The sequence below is a fragment of the Antedon bifida genome, chromosome 11 (genome assembly GCF_963402885.1).
Source record: "Antedon bifida chromosome 11, ecAntBifi1.1, whole genome shotgun sequence".
NCBI lineage: Eukaryota > Metazoa > Echinodermata > Crinoidea > Comatulida > Antedonidae > Antedon > Antedon bifida.
Genome location: NC_136236.1, coordinates 16122494 through 16144406, shown reverse-complemented (window position 1 = coordinate 16144406; position 21913 = coordinate 16122494). Strand labels below are relative to the sequence as shown.

Here is a 21913-nt window from a genome sequence, read left to right as displayed (position 1 = left end):
CCGTCTCTTCAAACAGATTAAAATGGTTTCAAGGCTATGGAAAGGACGATTTGTTTACTTATTAATTACAGCAGCATTCATACAACATGCAAAAAGAATGAAGTAAACGTACTCAGTACCCAGTATTTCCTCTTACTGGCAGTTACGACGATCATGCAATTTCTTCGAGCAAAAAGTTTATATTACGTTATCCGAGGCGCATTCCGATTTTCAGCAATTTCTACTTTGCTGTAATACTGCATAAGAAAAAAATTCCCTCGATACCTTTCTCTACATATCATATAAATATATATACCAAGCAGAACCGGGTTCGAATCTCGGTTGGGGCGACTTTTTCTCATTCACACAGATATCCTCATCTTTATCGTTTCAAATTATTTATTAAATTTCAGTATATCACCGGGCGGTTTAGAATTTATTCTGTGCCTGTGATGTTTACATATAACTATATCTAGTTTCGTAGGCATGTTGTCCAGTCCACGTTGAGTTGCGGTAGTGACGTTGAGTGATCCAGATTTACGATTCAACAGGAAAGGATGGAAATCATGTTTTACGGTACGTCGACGCTTAAACCGATGAAAATGTTCTTAGTAAAAGCAAAAAGCTGACTTGACTTTTATGAAAACTATAAAATATTTGTTACAAATTGTTTTATGTCAAATATAATAAGAATACAAAAAAAAAACTACTTATGATACTGTTTTATTTCATCTTCATAATTCTGAAAAGAGAAATTACCAATGGCATATTTTCACCAACTTTTCATCATACCATTAAAATTCCATTGCACTTGAACGCTGGTGTATTGATACAACAATCACAAGTACATATCACATTCAAATATGTTAAAAGCATATTTGATAGGTAATCAATCGTCAAATATATGCAATACATTGTATGTACTAAAATGGTTTGAATATATATATATATTACATATTTGATGAATTGTTAACAGAATTGAAAACACCGGGAAAACTTTGTAAAATGCTAGGATTCGCCGTTTGTAGACACATAAACACACAATAATAGCTTAAAACACTGTTATAATTAGCATTGAATATTAAATAACATAGTTTGCATAATTCAAGAGAACATGATTTGTTCACACCTATACATAATGTATTACCATCACCAAAAGTCTCTCGTTGAAGTTTCAACCACCTAGTTAAATCTCTTCAAGTTTCAATAATTTAATATATCTCAAAGATTATCATATTTTAGGCCTATTTCCGAATTATCTCACAATATTCCGAGTTACTTTTCGGTGCACTTGCAAATGTTATAACCACCTAAAATTACTTCAAAATTTAAAATCACCCACAAATAATATTGATATCAATAGGCGTCCATCCGTTTGGATAGACACACACCATCAGCGTCATGGTGAAAAAGACCAAAATGAATGGACCTTCTAAAAATCCCATGGATATCGAAAGAGATACGCTAAAAGCACTTTCCTATTATTTTAACCATTTCTTTAAACTCTTGTATAACCTACAGTTGCTACATTTATAATTTGGGCATTAACAATATCTTGAAATATGAAACAGACTAACATGTTAAGTATACTTTTATATTATGTGTAATGTTTAGTATAAAATATCATATTGAGTTTGATAAAAAAGGCATATATAATGATATCATATTTAAATATGCATTGTATTATTTTTGCATAAAGCTGGTGGTGACGAAGGAAAAGAACACATCATTTTAAAAGTTTCCTGATACTAATTACATCCTAAGATATTTCGTGTAAAATCCTCAATAATTAACAGGCAACATTATGAAGAATAGTCAAACCACCAGCAACTAAGTTGCGTAACATATACATATTTTGGATGAGTCTATCAGCACGGTCGCAACTATAGACACTTTTCATTTTGAATTACAAGTTGGAGTAAGTCTGTATTATAAAAAAAATATCACGATTTGCATAATTGTAATTATTTATATCTATGCAAATCGTCATATTTGTCGTGTTTTTAAGAGCAAAATTGTGATAAGCGCAGCGCACGTTGTGATGACATATTAACGATTTGTAACCATTTTGCTGCTGGGTAAGTGATAACATTTTACTAACCAACAAATGTATTTAAGAAGTAAAATAGGTCTAATTGTCGGTGAACACACCAACATATACCAAATAATTTGAATTTTAACATAAGATTATAAGACTTTCTTTTTTGGTAGGAAATGAAATTATGGTAAATGTATTTTATTTATTTATTAACATCAATATGTAATACAATTAAAAACACTAAAACATTAGATACCTAGTGGTGTCCAATAAAACTCATGTGTTGTTCTTTAATTTAGTAATTTACTACAGTAATGTAAATCAAGTGCAGGAAACGTAGCTTCATCTTTCTATCTTATAAAACAGACTACCTAACATGTCATAATCTATATCAAAACTACTTATTTAAAAAACAAGTCAATCACAATGATAAAACGGCATTGGAAAAAAAATCTTATTTTCAATGAAACACGAAATTAAATTAAAAGGTTTTACATAAATCATACGATACGAAGCAAATAAGAAATTTAAAAAAACTTGTTATATCTCCTCAAATCCACGCAATAGATCATCTGACAATTATTATAACATTAATCCTTTTGTATATACACTGCATATTTTAAATAATTATATACTATTTGCTTTACAAGGTAATATATCAATAGAAAAGGCAAAAAGAGTAATAAAAAGTAAATTTCAAGTAATTCGTATTAGTATTATTTACATTTATTTAATACAGTATTATTATAACGCGATATTTTGATTTTAGCTCCGCATTGCAATCGCAGTACCGGCTGCGGTAACATAAAACGTTTTTATATAGGTAAACGCAATATATACGCATGCGCATATAGTGTATAATAAGCGAGTCCTCAGCGGTTTTTGTCGCTTGACTTTGGTTAAGATGCGTCAGAAATGTTACTACAGTCAAAGTTTTTAATATAGAGTTCATTAACATAGTTAATTTTTACAGTTGATAAAATGGTCAATTAATTCATTTCATCTACAAAAACAAGTTTCAGGTTTTGGAAAGTTATGAACATTCAATACCATATTTTCTGAGGTCCTGTAAAATGTTGAAAAGTTTTGGAAATATTTAAAATGTAAAACTTGTTTTCAATTAAATTTAATTTCTGAAAAATGTTAACATCGTTGGTTTAGGAAATTTGTTTCTAGCTTTGGAAAAAGCTAAATAATCAACCGGATCTAACCTAAATATAAATGTGTTTAATAATCATCAACAAATCATGAAGGGTGAAACTATACCGATCGTTTTGTCTATAATATCATTACAGTTGTTTGTAACATTTAAATGGGACTACTATTTACCTTGTTCATATCACAAATTTAATTAAATCAACCCGACATACCTAAGTACACAATTAAAACTTGTAGAAGGCAAACTTGCTAGTCTCAAAGCACCAGGTCATAACTTCTGACAAAAGTGTCTGCTATGGAGTCTAGTAGGACCAGTGTGTTCTAATTAGAACCTGTCTGGTTAAACTATCTATCAATCAGGGAAGAGTAAAATGTAATTCCAATCTTCCTTGGTAACAATATAGCAGTCAGATTTTTCCATTTTCTAGTTATTTTTCTTGTTCAAGTAAACCCCCATGGAATGACAAGATATTGACAACAACAACACAATTGTGCATAAAATTGAACAATATAACAATGTGATGTGATAGTGATTGTAGTAATACCAACAAAACATATAAAACCCTGTCAAATATCTTGTTTTACAAAACAATTAAATTCAATAAATAGTAGTGGTGAAAATAGACACAAAAAGAAAACGTGAAACTAAACGGTATTTACATATAAATAGATACAGGTGTCAATTATGCAAATATAAGTAGAACTTCAGTTTAAACATCAGTTACAACGATAAACATTTGTTATAAATTATTAAAATTTTAATATGCAAATAAACATTGAATGCATTAATAATTATGAAAAGTAAGAAATTTATGTTTTTTCTCAAACAACTTAATGAGATCTCAACAATTAATTTTCAAACTAATGTATATACTGTACAACAATATAAAAAAGTGAGTTGTATGGTATATATATATTAAATTTAGATGTATAATTTCTACTCTCATTAAACAGTTTTCTAATTTCTATGATAGTTGGAATATCAAAACGTTCTATTAAAAAAAACTGGCTAAAATTTTAATTTTTGAAAAAATATTTTCAATCTATTGTGATTGGAGAATACATTTGCAGATGAATTTTTATTATTATCATTTTATCACTCAATTCATCAATATGCTAGGTACCTCTTTAAAAACAAGATCTTCTGTAAATCAAAAACAAAATAATCATTAAAATAAAACAGTTTTTTTAAACTAAGACTAATAATAAATCTCAAACAACAGCAGCACGAAAAACTAAAAAATGTAATACTGTATTTCAGAAAATGATTTTAAAATAATTTAAAATAAAAACCAAAAACATTTTTTAAACTATTGCAGCTTTTTCCATGTGTCAAATAATTTATTATGAGTGAAAACGGTAATAACAAAACTGTCATAATTTGCTTTTATTGTCAATTCAGTACAAAAAGTCGTTTCTATTTGTCGACGTCACCCGCAAAAATGTCATTTACTCATTTCTGTCACATCAATCGCTGTTGTAACAGGAACGTTGGCACGGCAAGAAGCATTAACCAAAATGAGGGTGATAAAGTTATTCCACCGCTGCAAATATGTTGCTCCTAAATTAACAAAATAAAAATATTTATCCAAGTCAGATAGAAATAAGGCTACCAGCATGATCGACCATGCATGCAATTTTATATATGCACAGTCGACCATGCATCAATGTTAGAACTTTCTATCGACACAATTGGTTATTGAAGATGTAGTGTTAGTGTTAGTGAATGTTTATAGTGCTAGTGTATAGTGTAGATGATTTAGTTTAAAAGTGCAAATTAGTATTTTCCGATTACCACGGTAAACCGTGTTCCTTTATTCTGTCATACCTATAAAAAACTTTAAATGAGACACACGGTCAACTGCACATGCAGGATTGACTGTACTGTGCTAATAATCACTTCCAACTAAGCAACATAAAGACACCATCAAATTCAGAAAGTCACGCTTTCTTTCAAATGAATGATGAAAACATTGCAAAAGATTTGTGTAGTTGTAGGTTAGCATATTACTGTATTTCAATTCTTTTAAAAACCAATTTCTCATAAATGAAATGTGCTAGGTTATACATACCTTGGAATGATTATAGAAACAATTTTTTGGCCGCCTTCGATATCTCGGATATTTAGCCTCATCTTCAGGTTTCGGACCAGGTGCATAGGAGTTAAGGGCTAATTATTCAACAATAATATAATAGTAAATATTCATACTTAATAGAGGCCCTCATTTAGGACACCCCTATTCTGGGAAAAACTTCAAACAGGACACGTAAAGTACTAGACTTTTCGTTTCCACAATGCGCCTCACGGCTACGTGCCTATTAAGTAAAAAAATCATTCTACACACGGTCATATATTTCTGAGCGTGCACAGAATTATCTTTTCACTCAATAGACATGCACCCGCGGAAGTCGATATCATGGAAGGTAATGTGTATGCTCTTATTTTAAAAACTGCACATTGGTCTATCACCATCAAGTTACAACATTATTTAATTGCAATCTAAAGGATATAATCCTGTTGAGGCTCTTGTCGTAAGACTTTTGAGGTGCAGGTAGTAGTAGAGTTATCGGGGGCGTCCACTATCACTAGTAACATGTTGGTAGCATTAAGATCGTCCGTGTTCAGCCTGGCTGCTTTCCATTGTCTATATCAAAAATAAAACAAGTATTGCATCTTCTTATTTAATAATTTAAGATGTGATTTTTTTTTTCAAAGGGTCTTGCGGCTAAAGAAAATAAACTTTTCCTATAAGATCCCTGCAATATTGAATAAATGTGAATGAATATAAATCCAACCGAGAATGGGAAGAACACAAGGAAGACAAAAAAAGAAGATGGAGAGATGACATCTAGAAATGTCTGAAAATTTTGAGCCTCAGTAATGTTACATCCAGCAAATGAATGAGTTTCTGGTTTTCTGGGAGTTACTAGTTTTTTAGAGTTTCTGGTTTTCCGCAAGTTTTTGGTTTTCTGAGAGTTATTGGTTTTCTCAGAGTTTCTGGTTTTCTCAGAGTTTCCAGTGTTCTGAGAGTTTTTGGTTTTTGAGTTTCTGGTTTTTTCACAGTTTCTGGTTCTGGCAGATTTGCTTATTGAAGTTATTTGGCAAGAGTTAAAATATTACATACCTTATACCTCCTTGTATGCAATCTGATACATTTCCTTCTGCATTGCTAACATGTCCAAAATGCCATAACTTCTGAAGTTTAATACAGCTCTCGTTACCAGGTTTACCAGATTCCTCAACAGTTTCTACCATTTCCTCTGTCGTATACAGGTCATATGGCAGTTCTGTTGTTTGGCTAAACACTGTTTTACGGAAAATTAAAATTAAAATGTTACATATTGCTGGGAACTAAGGAAATCAAGAGTAAACTTTTAACATTTTTGTATTGGAGCTGTAGCTTGGTGGTTATGCCTGCCTTCCAATCCCAAGGTCCAGTGGCTGTATTCACCATTCATACTTAGAACACCCTTCAAATTAATAAAATCTCCTATCTAAAGTGAATAAAATTTAAGGGAAACACTTAAATATTTATTAAGTTAAGTGAAATACTTAATATTTAACAGAAATATCTCATTTAAATGTGATTGGTGAATACGGCCACAGGTTTCTATCCTGACCTAGTGACAGGGTTGTTACTCAGATGATTAGAACACTAAAAACTAAATGCACATTTTATTTAAGTTGTTACCTGATAAGATGTCCCCAGACAGGATTTGATAGAACAACTGTTTTACAAACGACCTGAAAATTCAAATACATTTTTATTTCAACAAAATCTTAATATAAATTATCAATGTTTATAATATTTTCACATTGCCAAAACAGTGTAACAATCAGATAAAATTAATTTGAATATAATATTTAAATGTATTCAGCATCACAGTGGAGTTTGTTAACACAGTAAGTAAGCCAATTATCCACCATAACAATCATCCAATTTTGCATTACGGTCTTGTCCAGAGTTACAATATCTGGATTAACTCTAAAATTTGGATGGCAGTGTAAAAGAGAACAGGGGCAGATTCAGGATTTTTTTAATGGGAGAGTGCTATAATAGTAATAGTCTGTTTAAAATAGATATAAACAAGAAGTTTATAATTTAGCTTTTGAAAAGGGTGATAGCGTGTGCCTATTATAGCACTACCTGCTGGATTTTCTGAAGAGAAAAAAGAAAAACAATCTTACCACGAGGCAGCGGTCACAACATAGTTGAAGTTGAGGAAGTCTGCTATGGTTGGCTGTAGGCAAATTATAATAAAAAAAAATTATACATAAAATGTTATTTTTAATTTATGTTGAGACTTTTGTGAATTTTGGAAACATGATTTCATATATATGAAGATATGGTAATTATACCAATGATGATGATGATAATAATGTGACAGATATGGCGATGATAATATTAAACTTACCACATAGAAAGACTTGATTCCAAAACTTTCAATAGAATCCACCGATTCACATGACGCCTGGAAATCGTACAGCTCCTCTCTAAAATTATACAAATAAAAACAGCATAATTTATTAAAAGAGAAGAGGTTATGTTTCAGCACAAAAACAATTAAAATTGAGACAACCGTGCTCTGTCTACACTATCAAACTAGTTTGACAAAAAAAGTGTGATGTGCTCAAATATGGTAGTGATATACCTCAATAATGGTAGTGATATGACATCATCATGTCCATATATGGACACATCACATGTTGTGTAGACATAGTTTTATACAGCTTTGCTTTCAATTGTCAAAGGACCATAACAAAAATCTTACTTATCATAAACTCCTTTATCAGTTAGCGCACTCATAATATCGCCCTCAAACATTCCAAAGAATCTACCAACCTAAAATATAAATTAAGATTAAAATTTATATTCTAACAAACCTTTATTAAGAAGATGAAATACAGTATTATTTGCATGGTGTGAGCAAACTGATTTGGTGGTGGAGTGCTTATAAGATTTTAAAATACAATACACCATATGTTTCCAAAAGGTAATGAGGTAAAGGTGAGAATGCTTTGTAGCATAACAATCAAATAGATTCTGGAGTTTTGGGCCAGCCCACAGGTGCCCAGCCCACAGGTGGCCAGCCCACAGGTGACGTCCAACCCCAGGTTCGAGCCAGTCGATCAACTTCCGATCCCACAAGCGTTTATATTTTTTTTCTACTTACATCTATTGTGGTATCTGCACTAGTGGAGATGAGAAATCCACCATCATCAATGAGGTAACAGATGATGCTCTGTAAAACAACATTTTTGCATAATAATATTTATTTCAAATTTAATTTATAAATACATATTTCCTTGTGTTAAAGATAAATTTATTGCAGTACAAAAAAAAATTATGTGAGATTCGACAGAATAATATTTCAACACACATACCGAATTTATACAGGATTCAACCTATAAAAAAAGTAAATATGTATAGAATAACAAAGCAAAGCAATAAATATATCATATTTTTTCAAATTTTATATGGAGACAATAAGGGACATTATTATATATTTAGAGAGCTTTCGATTTGATGGTTTCTATGTCCAGGCAATGACTAATGACACATCGATCGACCTGATCTAACAAAAAAACTAACTAACAACTAACAAAAGCAATTTACAACTAACTAAAACAATGTATACATGTACATGATAGATTTTTTCAAATAAACTATATGAGTACATACATTATATGTCCATATTGTGGCAAATTGATCATAGCTCAGGATAACCGACATTACTATGAAAAAAAGGAATAAATTAGATAGTATACAAATAATGAATGTTTATGAGTGGAATGGTACAAATAATGGCATGAGGTGTATGACAAAATATATTTCAACAAGATGAAGCCGAGTTGAAATATAACCTTTCATCATTCACCAGATTTTGGTCTAAATTTAGTACATATATCTCTCCAAAATGTACTTCATCACAGTTCAATTTTGGTAAAATTATGGTAAAACTAAATGGTGAAAATATCCATTAAATTTACCGTTTTTCAAGTCCAGTATGAACAAGGCTTTAGTGAAAATGTCAAATGTTTATGCCTCAGTCACTGTGTATGATTGGCAAAAACAATCTGAATAATTACATGAACAGGTTCAAGTATAGTAACTACAGTAGAATAATTTTGAGATGTTCCCTTACCTGCTGGTATAACTTCTCGGACCCGTATTGCCATACTTATAGTAACCTCTAAATCATCTCCACTCTCATACCTATGATCATCTAGATAAAACAATTAAAATAAATTAATTAGGGAAAATATTTATTTTCAACTAATTATTTTTTTCACTATGTAATATTTCAATTACTGTATTAATTAAAAAAACTATATTTTCAAGTATCAAATAACTACATTTAATTTAAATGTAACTATGTTGCACTACATGTAACTGTCCAAAAAACTACTAGTGTTTAAAAACCTGTTTTCAATTGTGTAGCAAACATACCTTTTTTGTAAGGTACAGCAAACACAAAACCATCAAAATACAATGACCGTTGATAGTAGGTCTGTTCCCAAGGGTCTTGTACACTTGCTATGTCATCTTCGTCCCTACAATCAATAATACAAAAGCAAAATTTGTCATACTGTACACAAGCCAGTAACACTTTTGCCAGAAGTGCTTTTTTTAACTAAAGACCAGCAGCAAAATATGCTAGCTTGTTGTGATTTTTGCTCCATTTGTGGAAACCCCTCCAGGCTATGGGCTAGTACATGAACAATTTTTCAACTGTAACAAATCAGGTTTGGAATTAGACTCACATCTTTTACATGGGTATCACAAAAAATTGTTGATGCTGTATATCCAAAATGTCTTTTTATTTTTATGAAGATGAATAAGTTTTTTGTATTTTTAAAGAATGTACAGTAAATGGTGACTTTAGTCTTAGATTATTACTATACATCTTTAAATCAAACAAGAACTGTTATACATACCAGCATGGATAGATGTGTGTATACCCGCATTTACTTGCTATCATTAAATATTTCGGACCATTATCTTCACTGTTAAAAACAAAAACATAATTATGAACCCGAAAACAGAATAACTTAATAATAATTTACAACATATTTAAGCTAATGTACCCCACACAAGACAACCAAACATTTTTAAGCATACATTTTAATACAGTTTAAAGTGTTATCTTTCTGTCAATTTTGGCTGGGGCGGGGAAATGTCGTAATTTTTTTGTATGTGGCCTTAAGCTTTGTCTTACACTATCAAATTAGTTTGACAAAATAAGTGATATGTGCCCAAATAAGGTAGTGATATGACATCATCATGTCCATATATGGGCACATCACATTTTTTTGTTTGATAGTGTAAACAGAGCTTTATAACACTTACTCAAACAAACAACCAATGTTGTTCTCTGTTTCAAACTCTTTGACAACTTTGATATCAAACAGAAGACATGGCACCATAATCGGATCACCTGCAAGAAAATAAATTTTAAACACAATTATATTATATACTATAAATGATGCAAACATTTAGTAGCTAAAAAGATGAAATTCCGATTCATACATCATACAATTGGAACTTGCATATAAAAGACATGTAATTCAGAGTGGTGGATTCAGGATTTTGAAATAAAAAAACAAAAAAATTCTGTACACTGATGTAATCTTTTTTAAAGCCATAAATGCCATTTGAGGATTTATTGTAAAGATATATTAAATTGAATTGAAAACTGAAGAACTGACTTTTTCTTACATTTTTTGAATTCCTGTAAGCTATTGCTTTTCATTTCTTCCAGCTCCTGCTTAATCTCCTGCAACACTTCTTCACTAGTACTTGTGCTGGACAAGCCTGGACATAATTCCCTGTAAAATAATTACAGTCAAATTGACAGAAATAGACAACTTCAATCAGAATATTGAAGTAAGATAAAACTTGACATCAAGACCTTTTTCTTTTTTTTTCAAGTTTCTTACTGGTTTTGCCAAAATTTCTTTACTGGTTTTGCCAAAGTTTCTTAATGGTTTTGCCAAAGTTTCTTTACTGGTTTTGCAAAAGTTTCTTACTGGTTTTGCCAAAGTTTTTTACTGGTTTTTCCAGTTTATTACTGGTTTTGCCAACGTTTCTTAATGATTTTGCCAAAGTTTCTTAATGATTTTGACAAAGTTTCTTAATGATTTTGCCAAAGTTTCTTTACTGGTTTTGTCAAAGATATCTTACTGGTTTTTCCAAAGTTTCGTACTGGTTTTGCAAAAGTTTCTTAATGATTTTGCCAAAGTTTCTTACTGGTTTTGCAAAAGTTTCTTTACTGGTTTTGTCAAAGTTTTCTTACTGGTTTTGCCAAAGTTTCTTACTGGTTTTGGAAAAGTTTCTTAATGATTTTGCCAATGTTTCTTTACTGGTTTTGTCAAAGTACTGGTTTTTCCAGTTTATTACTGGTTTTGCCAACGTTTCTTAATGATTTTGCCAAAGTTTCTTACTGGTTTTGCAAAAGTTTCTTACTGGTTTTGCCAAAGTTTCTTACTGGTTTTGGAAAAGTTTCTTAATGATTTTGCCAATGTTTCTTACTGGTTTTGCAAAAGTTTCTTTACTGGTTTTGTCAAAGTTTTTTTACTGGTTTTGCCAAATTTCTTACTGGTTTTTCCAGTTTATTACTGGTTTTGCCAATGTTTCTTACTGGTTTTGCAAAAGTTTCTTACTAGTTTTGTCAAAGTTTCTTAATGGTTTTGCAAAAGTTTCTTACTTGTTTTGCAAAAGTTTCTTACTGGTTTCGCCAAAGTTTTTAAGAATTATGGATTTTAAAGAGTGGATTGTAACACAAAACCACTACCTATAAAACATGGTTTCCCTATAAACATGTAGTGACAATAAGTATGGAAGGAATAGTTTAACAAGAACATGTATTTCAGCTTAAAACCAAAATAGTGGGCCCTGAAAATTGAACGCGATGTAATATGGTAATTAGAACACTTACCAATTTGCATAAACGTCTGTGCCAATTCTTTTCTCCTCGTCTTTTCCTCCTACTAACTCAATGTAGGCTGTAATACAAAAATAGAAATGATGGCTATTCAAGTTGAATAGATATGTTAGCATGGTTTAGTGGGGTTGTTGGAGCTGGTTAAAATCTAATTCTAATTAGTTTGGTATATGAATACATTACATTCAAGTTTGTAACTAAACATATTAAGTATAAACAGCAAACGCAGATGTCTATTGAATGATCGTTTCTGCTTAAATTGAAACTGAAAAAAAATCATATTACTGTAGGCTTTCCTTGGGTCTACACAGCAGCCATAGTACAACACACTCATTAATTAGCTTAGGAGAAGATCCTCTACTCTATGTTTATTAGTGTAACAAGTACACAGGGTAAACAGCAGTTTAAATTTATTGTTATAATTATTAATATTTATACAACAAGCTAAACACATAGCAACAATAATTACTACAGTAAAATATCATTAATAATATTGCACCATAATCAGTGGTAACAATATTAACAAAGTTAATTTAATATGTCTACAGTACAAAGCACTTCAAGTTTAATGGCAGTATTTTTCCTGTTTTTTAAAAAACTTCTTTAGGCGCATTAAAATACAATCACTGTAATACGCTACATTAACATTACAAACCTAAATGATGAGTTACTTGGGTAAATAACTAAGCATGAACGTGTTCATAGAGAGAAAATAATTCATAAATATATATTGTGATAAATTTGGAATGAGTTACTAAAACTACAAGCAATACAGAATATGGTAGCTCAATGTGCAACTTATTAGTGGCGTATCTAGCACATAGGCCTAGAATGGGATGATTGTGTCATAAAATGCTATTTTCATTAGAAGCAGGCAGTACAATATCGGTGTAGGTTAAAAGCTTTTTCGAACGTATTTATGGTGGTTAGGAGTCTTCTTGGATTCACCTGCACCCAATCCCAGCATAGCATAGGTTAAGCATAGATATATTATAGTGAACAATCTGTATGGTTTAAGCTGCAACATGATTATTGCACCAGCAACTACATATAGGCAATATAGTGAAACACTTGTGGCCATATTAAATGCACATACAGTTTTAGCTATCTTGACTTACTCGCCAGGGAACTAAAGTCATCTATGTTATATTCAAAATCCTGTTGCTTAGATGGTATTACTTTAAAAAAAAAAATTATCACACAAATTGTTTAAAATCTTATAAAAAGTTATGGTATAAATAGCATACAAATCTATACAAAAAAAACTGTAAAGTTATTAAAATAAAAGAAAATGAAGATGAAGAAATCTGTGAGAATGAATAAATTCCCAGCAGAGATTTGAAACCAGAATATTCTGCTTGATATGCAGACATCCTACATTCATGGTATGGTTCAAATTGGATTGGACAGCGACTAGTTTTAAAAATTTTTTAAAAACAATATAATTAATTATAAAATGAAATTATTAAAATATATGTTGGTAATCAAGACATAATTGCTATATCAAAGAAAACAAATGCATAAATTAATTTTAGTAAATTATAGTAGAATCTCCCATTGATAGTCCCCTAAATAGTATGGATGCTACTCTATAATAATCAAAAGATGAAAATAATGATCATTCAATTGGGATAAAATATACAGTTTCAATACATTTTCTGTATACAGTAAATATAAATAAATAATTAATGATAATATTATTCTGCTCGACCCCATTGGCATTATGACCAAATCTAATAGTGAGTACTAGGTATGGTAAATGTGAATATAAGATAGTGCTATGTGATAAGCAGTAATCTACATACTAAAATGAGTTTACAGCAGAACCCATTTTAAGGGGACACCATTGGGACCTAACCTCTGAATACTGTGTGTAAAAATAAAATCATGCAGGTGTGAAAGAAAAGAAACCCATTGTCAGTAAACAAAATAAATGCATGCAATAAATCCCAATTCTGTATCACCGCAATGAAGAAAGCTATCATGCAGTAAGCACAGCAATTCCCAAAACAACCTTTGATTATTAAGTAGAATTCCAATATGCTTTGTGGTGATTACCTTCTGTTGAATTGGCGGTCACTTTACATGTAAAATTACTGTCTATAACTTGGTCTAGAACTGTGAAGAGTTTAAACCCAATTGTATAAACGTTGATGAAACAGGAAAACTAATATTAATATTATTTATTGCATGACCTCTGGGGTCCTACTATGAGACCAATTACTCTACTCTAAAATAATTTATGAATAGTTCTTTTTACTCTCAATGTGATAGAAAAATATATATTCATTATTCATAATAAACTAATAGTAATGTTATACTGTTTATCAATATGTATAGCATGTTACACAATGGAACATGAGGGTTCTGGGTTAAAATAATGGCATAGTCACAGAACCACAATTCCCTCAAAGCCAACAAACTTCCTAAAGTCAAATTTCCACTAGGCGAATTGAAAGCGTCAGCTTATACACATGCTCATTAATGTTTTAATCTTATAAATCCCTCTCCGAGTGTTTCATTCAGTGAAATTGGTAGCTGTTTCTACTTTTTGAGAAGCAAAAAATTGCACAACCAATCAGAGCTTAGGAAATGAGCTATGACATGTTCGTGAGCACTCATGCAAATCGAAAAGCTCAGCAGACACGCGATGAACATAAAAGGTCAGCAGGACATAAAGGGCAGTACGATTTTTTCCTCTGCGAAATGTTGGATTCGTGCAAACAAATTCACCCAGTGGAAAGTCAGCTTTAGTCTAATCAAGAGTTTTATTTTACGAGGATATTGTTGATTGTACACTGAAAGGATTGTACTACCGTACAAGGATCAAACTTGTTGTAACACGGTTACTAAACAACTTAAACAACTTAGTGCGAAGATTGAAAACGATATTTTACCAGTATTTACTAGTCGTAAGACACCTTAAAACCTAAAGAAATGAAACCCAGAATCATTAATTCACAATGCGTGGTGTACAAATTTCAATGTGGTTTGTGTGATACAAACTATGTCGGTTACACTTGCCGACACCTTTACAAACGCATTAATGAACATAACAAAAGTATTATAGGCGATCACCTAAAACAACATGGCATAACTGGTGATATCTCAGAATACTTTAGAGTCTTATCTAAATGTAACAATAAGTTTGATTGCCTAATTAAGGAGATGTTGTGGATCAAAGAGATAAAACCTACACTCAATAAACAATCGGATTCCATCAAAGCTAAATTGTTTATCTAACTCAGTAGGAGGAGCTAATTACTTAATTAGCCCTCAATTAGCATTTCCTGTCACCAACTTTGGTGCTTAGTGCACATAATTATTATTGTTTTGTATTCACTTGATCTTGAAAATGGTTCTATGATGGTACCGAAACGTCGATCTCTATTTTTGTCATTAAATTTTATATTGAAATTATATAGTAAACGTCTTTTAATTTGTACACTGAAAACACATTAAAATAAATTCTTACTTTTGGCAAACTCAGTATCACTCAGTATCGAATTGGCCACTTGGAATTCATATAAATCAAACTTTGGCTGCACAATTGCCATGCTGCAAAATATACATTTTTACATTAACAGCATTAATCAATATAAAATTAATCATATAAATATTAATTACACCAAATAATATATACATCCTTAAAAGCTTTTATTACGTTATAACTAGTATAATGTACAATGATACAAAGTTTGCGGTACAACATATGTTGCTCTAAAAAACACTGTTGAGATACTTGACATTTGAGAAATCTGCTCTAAAAAGCTAAAATGAAAAGTACATTTGGCATTACATCTACAGTATGTTGATCCTGTGACTTAAAAATATTGACAATAAAAATGTCGCTGTCCCTCAAATGATTTGGCCTGATACGACTTAAGAAGTGGAATATTTTAGTATCAATCAAAACAGCTTAAATCTTGTGATTGTTAGTTCAACGAGTCTCAAGATATGCCAGGTGAAATAAATTCACTGACAGGAACAAATGAATGAATTTTTTATATTAGCTCCAGTAACTATAACCTGTAATCCGCAAACTAACCTGAAACTTGTTGCATTTATGTTTGTATAAGAGTAAGTCATACTGATGTTGTGAACATACCGCTGTAAATAAAAACATAATAGTATATAAATCTTGTAGGTCTATTGTTATTGTATCATACTATTTGAAAGCTATTGGATTTTTTTCCATTTTACAAATCGAGTGTCTTAAGTGTCTTTCGCACCCGTTCCAACACAGTTCCGATCCGGCAAATCAAATTGAATGTTTCGTTTTCATGACGCTACACATGGCTATGCACCAGTCGATATGCCGGTAGTCGCGTGAAAACAAAACATTGACATTTTACTTAACTATAACAATTAAATTTACATTTGCAAAGAAACAAAATAAACCTTACTTCACCCTTTGACATTACTAGGGATATAAAGGTCACATTGTTCGTCATCTCGTCAATCATCGCTTTTCTCAAATTTACCAACTTAAAAAAAAACACAAGAAATGATGAATAATAATATAATTATGTTGCCCGGTCATTTTTTAATCAAACACGTCTGAAAACAGTTTCACTTGAAGAAAAGGACATACTATAGGTAACATATTTTTTTTGCAAAAAAATTGTCTATTTGATCAGTTTTGCATTTGCAGCGTCAGTATATTTTTTTTAACTAATTGCCAAATAAAAATGGTGTTGCCTATAACAAAAAATGACTTTAAACTTTGAATACTCACATCATCACTTCCTTTTGGAATGACCTCAACTTCCAAGAGGTCAACATTAGGAGGATCAGACAAGTATCCAAGCTAAGTCAAGAAAACCAATAATGAAAATATTAATTCAATGAAACATTTGTATTACTCCACAAAACAATAAAAAAATAGTTCCTATTTAAAAATTCTAATCTTTATATAAAATATACATTTTACTACTATGCTGTATGCTGTTTTTTATATCTTAAACTTTAAATCAAAAATTGAAATTATTGTTAAATTAGTTATTGGCTTATTGTTTAAATATTTAACTAAATTATTAATAAGATTAATTGAAAATGTTATTGTTATTTTCGGAAAGTTTATTACGATTCACTACACATTTAATAGGTCCAACAAACAATAATTAGGTAATACAAATATTGTATTAATTATATATAAACATTATAACTTGTTTTTTTTTTAATTATTAATTGCCACACAGATACATTATATTAATAAACATGTTAAGTAACTTATTCAATCAAATAAATCATTATTGTTTATTATTATTATATTATATTAAAACTTAATTATAAAACTGATTATAATTAGTTATAACAATTAAGAACTCATTCAAAGATTAATTATGTAAATATAACATTACACACAAATAAAAATAAGGTTTGATTATACAGTATTTGAAAATCAGTGCTGAAACAAAAATATGAATAACACTATAAAATATGAGACCTACTCACTTTTGAATGTTTTACCACATAGGAAAAACACCCAAGTGGTTAGAAAAATGATGTGAAAAAACATTCATCTTTAAGAGACCAGACCACCTAAGCTACTGAAGATTGGCATGCAAATTGGAGGTAAGTGTCTGGATATTTTCAGTAGAAACAAATTGGAAATATGCACAGGATTAGTTAGTAAACGTTTATTTTTTTTCCTGGTTAAAACTGTTCCAGAAGCATGCTTTCACGAAAGTACATGCTTTTTTCCATGCTTTTTCTTGCTTCACTTTTCCCATTTTCTATTAGGAATATACAAATCACACTTTCTTTCCCAGTCATACTGTATTAAGTTAAAAAAATTCACACTTTCTAAGTAACTTTTCCCATTTTGTATGGTTCAAGCAAAATAACACTTTCTTTTCCAGTAAACTTTTCCAATTTTCTAATAGAAATACTATTTCAAACAATTCACACTTTTCCTGTCACTTCTCTCAAATTGTTCTATTACACCACTTTCTCTATGTTAATATTTCACTTTTTATCACATTTTTCCTATAAAAATTATTTTGTTTTTTCTAATTTTCTCAAACCATATGGTATGAACATTTCTCCAAAGAAAAAAACTATCAAATGCTTTCCATTTTTTGCTATTGTTATCATGGAGGGTTTACCAAAACAAACACATAAAATTATAGCTTTCATCCCTTCAGAGTCTTTTAGTCTTATCTCTCACTTCAAATTCTTTGATTTCACAGGACTGCAGATTTTGAGTCCAATGTTTAAAATAATAACATTTTGCTATAAAAAAAAGGTTTTCTACTAACAGTACCACAGACTGAAACTGCTCTTGAAATCTTCTTCATATAATATAAGACATTTTTTCACTGTTATTTCAAACTATAAGTTGAAACAATTCACATTTTCTTTCTAAGTAACTTTTTCATTTTCTAATGGGAATACTGTATTAAGTTCAAATACTTTCTCACTAAACTCTTCACTTTCTCAAATCTGTCCAAACACCATATCACACGTTCACAACATAAGTTTTTTCCTATCTGCTCACTTTCTCCAAACTTTCTTCATAATATTCCTTTGTTTTCATATATTTTGTAATACTTATCTTCTCGTTTCAGTGGTCGTCAGCGACTAATGTTTATGGCAAATAAAAAAAAAACAACAAATTTTGTTCTACTGCAAGGAGGGTCAGGCAATAAATAATGAGGGGGGAGATTTGTTACCACCACACAGCAAATAACAACTACAAAATTACAGTCTAGTGGTGTTCTTATTGAATATGATGCTATGATATGTGCTGAGAAAAGATAAGAGCATTTAGGGGTAAAAATGATTACTTAATACTTTGTCTATATCTGGTATATGAATGGGTGAGCGTTTGTGTACAGACATTTTTAATTGACATACAATACTATGATCACAAACGCTAATCAACAGATAAATTACATTTCAAAACATTCTACAAAAAACAGTGCAACATAAATGCTATTATTACCTGTGGCATTTACAACAGGAAACGATTATTTCACGACATGACAAAACATTAAAACACGACCAAACATGTCACAAAACATTATATTACGTGAGTGATTATCGGAGCCACAAAATCCAGCCTGGTTTTTACATACTTTCTTCATTTTAAACTCAAATTTCAATCAATATCAAATCAATATTTTACGATTTGTTTAAAGAACATTATTTAGTAAAAATTGAATACATTGTTTTTGTAAATAAAATAAACTTTTATCATTAACTCTTAAGAAATCCCCGTAATGTCCTTCAATTTTGTTTTTCTCAATTGTTCACTTATTTAATGTTTAACAGTTAACGGTTAGGCCTAGAATTTTGTTGCAGTTTTAATTAAAATTAATCATATTATTACATTTTAGATAACATAGAGAAGCAAGTACAGACATCAGACAAACAGGAAACTTAAAAAAACAGAGATTATTTTAAAAATTCTTTATAAAATAAATTATACATTAAAATTATACTGTTCACATACATTATTATTTCCTCTGAATAAAAGGGTAATTTTCGTATAATTGAAAAAGGTAATTGTTGAGTTATTCAACAAAGGTGATTTTAAACAACGAGGGCAGGCTTCAAGATTCTACGAACCAACTAAAGGCATAATGAGGCTCCTAGCAGTGTTACAAACAGGCAGTTGCAAAATAATGTGCATTTTATTGTGCAATATAACATCACATGCTGCGAATATGCTGGGGAAATGGTTGGAGGACTTTTTGAAAATGTTTTTGCTGAAAATAAAAATAAACTGTGCATTGCAAAATGAAAAAAAAAATGTGTTGCTGGTTGCTTTTTTTTGGAAGGATCAGTGCGTTAAATTTGATTGCGTTACTATATTTTTTAATTGTGAAATTATATTTTTTATTTCATTATTTAAGCAAATATAATGTGTTTAAGTTTTAACAGGCATGCTTTAGTATCTATAAATCTTAGACCATCAATTTGTCAATTTATGTTTTTTAAAACCATATGCTTTAAAAATAATTTGTACATTTCTGGAATTCTATTAAACATTTTTTTTGGTGGGATAAACAAATTTGGTATTAACATTAGTTACAGGTAGTAGAAATTTTAGGAATATCAATTTGGCGTTTTGACGGGTTTTACATCGAAAAGGGGTACCCTCATTTTTATGATAACAAACCATCTTGTTTCCTTCCAAGTGTAAAGGTACAAATTTCCATTTCCAAATGTTTATTATTTATAAAAAAAAGATGTTATTCAGCAAAATTTAGAATAAATGTTTAATAATGTTATGCATGCATATTGATTAGATGCCTTTGAGCGTTTCATTCGAAAAATTACTGTTAGTCGGTTAACAGACCCAAAACTTATAGTAACATCTACGTATTAAATTAGTTTTCCATGCTATTAATAATTGTTTGTTTTTTTTCCAGGCAGTACGAGAAAGCTACCAACTTATATAGTCACATGACCTAGCGGCAGATTATACCACTTTCTTTTTCTATACGGATAATTTTATTTTTCAAACACTAATCCAAAATAATGTGCTATACACAGTAAACAGTTCATGGACGCATGCTCCCTAATGCAATTTGATCTTTTTCCGAAAATAATGGGGACTTATTTAATGTGTGCTCACTTGGAGACTACAATAATTGAGTTACTAAAACGTATTTACTATATATCATATACCGGTAATTTATGCAAATTTTCTCGTGTACTCAGGATTTAATTGTGCAAAAGTGGTGAAAATAAACAGTGCAACTAGGAAATGAAAGCGTGTCTGTTAATGATGAACCACACTGAACATTTACAGATGTTATCCTGGTTTAACATAGGTCAAAGTGCAAAGGTTAAATTCAGTCACATGACTATTCTAACTTTGGTATCATTCTCAGGATTTGAAATGCAGCTCCATTAAATGTTATGTATGAAATGGAACTACAATTTAATGGAACTACTTTTTTTGTATCAAGTTAGCAGCTTTCACAAAAATGGATTTTTTTTGTAGTTGTTTTATTTTCCGTGCAAGAGTCTATGCAGAGCTTTCGTTAATGGATGGATGCGTTTTCTGAATTAGCATAACAGTGATACAGTAGTATTTTCGGCATACATGTTTGTGAAGCATTCAAGTGGTTATGTACCTTCAAAATAGGCTCAATTTCTTCCTGGTATGCCATGAGAAGTTGAATGATCGTCAAGAAATGATTTGATTAAAATGAAATATTCAACAACCAGTTGGGGTAATAGATTATAGGGATCGGAATGTAATGAAGAAAAAAGAAACAATCATTCTATTCTGTATATAACATCATTGTGTATTATCGGGGCACACCCAAGAGAAAACATTTTTGACAACCGCAAAGTTTTTTTTATTATAAAACAAAAGACAATTTTGAATGATTAATATGATGAATAAACATTCAAAATTGTCTTGTTAATAGTTAGCAATTGTTTGGTCTAGATTAATTTCAGGCAATATTTCATGGAAATACGAAGCAAAATTTGTGAGAAGCAAAACAAAATATGTGTCCGTGGCCTAAACCATTATGCGTGAGACAAACTGTCCAATCTGAAATTAAGCTACAGTGCATTACAAATTGAAGCACACTTTACAAACAATATGGGACAAGAAAATTAAAGAAAATGACAACACGCCAACATTTCATTAAACAATTTACTAAAAAGTAGACTAAATTTGGCGAATTGTTTTTGTCTGAGTGGATTTAATTTAGAAGACTGTAAACAAATACAAAACCTTCTGCCCTTGAACATATTCAAGGTCAGAGGTCACACAAACGTGAACGATCACAATCAAGACACTCAAACCACTCAAACAAAATT

General features: G+C 30.5%; 2 protein-coding genes across 12 annotated transcripts in view; one reads left to right on the top strand and one right to left on the bottom strand.

The window, feature by feature from the left end:
- Window positions 1-21913, top strand: part of LOC144856315 (ATP-binding cassette sub-family C member 9-like) — a 259349-nt gene that overhangs the window by 229003 nt on the left and 8433 nt on the right. The window lies entirely within an intron of this gene.
- The window catches only part of LOC144856316 (voltage-dependent calcium channel subunit alpha-2/delta-1-like), a 66358-nt gene continuing 45131 nt past the window's right edge, over window positions 687-21913 (bottom strand). For 7 of the 11 annotated variants that reach the window (XM_078714280.1, XM_078714279.1, XM_078714281.1 and 4 more), the window contains 23 exons: window positions 21214-21237; window positions 16860-16931; window positions 16528-16608; window positions 16170-16231; window positions 15597-15679; window positions 14180-14239; window positions 12116-12182; window positions 10897-11006; window positions 10528-10615; window positions 10116-10184; window positions 9628-9731; window positions 9323-9403; window positions 8860-8912; window positions 8562-8582; window positions 8351-8419; window positions 7949-8019; window positions 7592-7670; window positions 7365-7417; window positions 6868-6920; window positions 6301-6481; window positions 5687-5820; window positions 5248-5327; window positions 687-4736 (listed from right to left, as the gene is read on the bottom strand). In XM_078714280.1, coding sequence (XP_078570406.1) covers window positions 4638-4736; window positions 5248-5327; window positions 5687-5820; window positions 6301-6481; window positions 6868-6920; window positions 7365-7417; window positions 7592-7670; window positions 7949-8019; window positions 8351-8419; window positions 8562-8582; window positions 8860-8912; window positions 9323-9403; window positions 9628-9731; window positions 10116-10184; window positions 10528-10615; window positions 10897-11006; window positions 12116-12182; window positions 14180-14239; window positions 15597-15679; window positions 16170-16231; window positions 16528-16608; window positions 16860-16931; window positions 21214-21237 — 1794 coding nt within the window. In that variant the 3' untranslated portion in view covers window positions 687-4637. Of the gene's footprint in view, window positions 4737-5247; window positions 5328-5686; window positions 5821-6300; window positions 6482-6867; window positions 6921-7364; window positions 7418-7591; window positions 7671-7948; window positions 8020-8350; window positions 8420-8561; window positions 8583-8859; window positions 8913-9322; window positions 9404-9627; window positions 9732-10115; window positions 10185-10527; window positions 10616-10896; window positions 11007-12115; window positions 12183-13239; window positions 13300-14179; window positions 14240-15596; window positions 15680-16169; window positions 16232-16527; window positions 16609-16859; window positions 16932-21213; window positions 21238-21913 lie in introns of all 11 variants that reach the window. The other 4 variants (XM_078714282.1, XM_078714284.1, XM_078714278.1 and 1 more) reach the window with 3 other exon arrangements.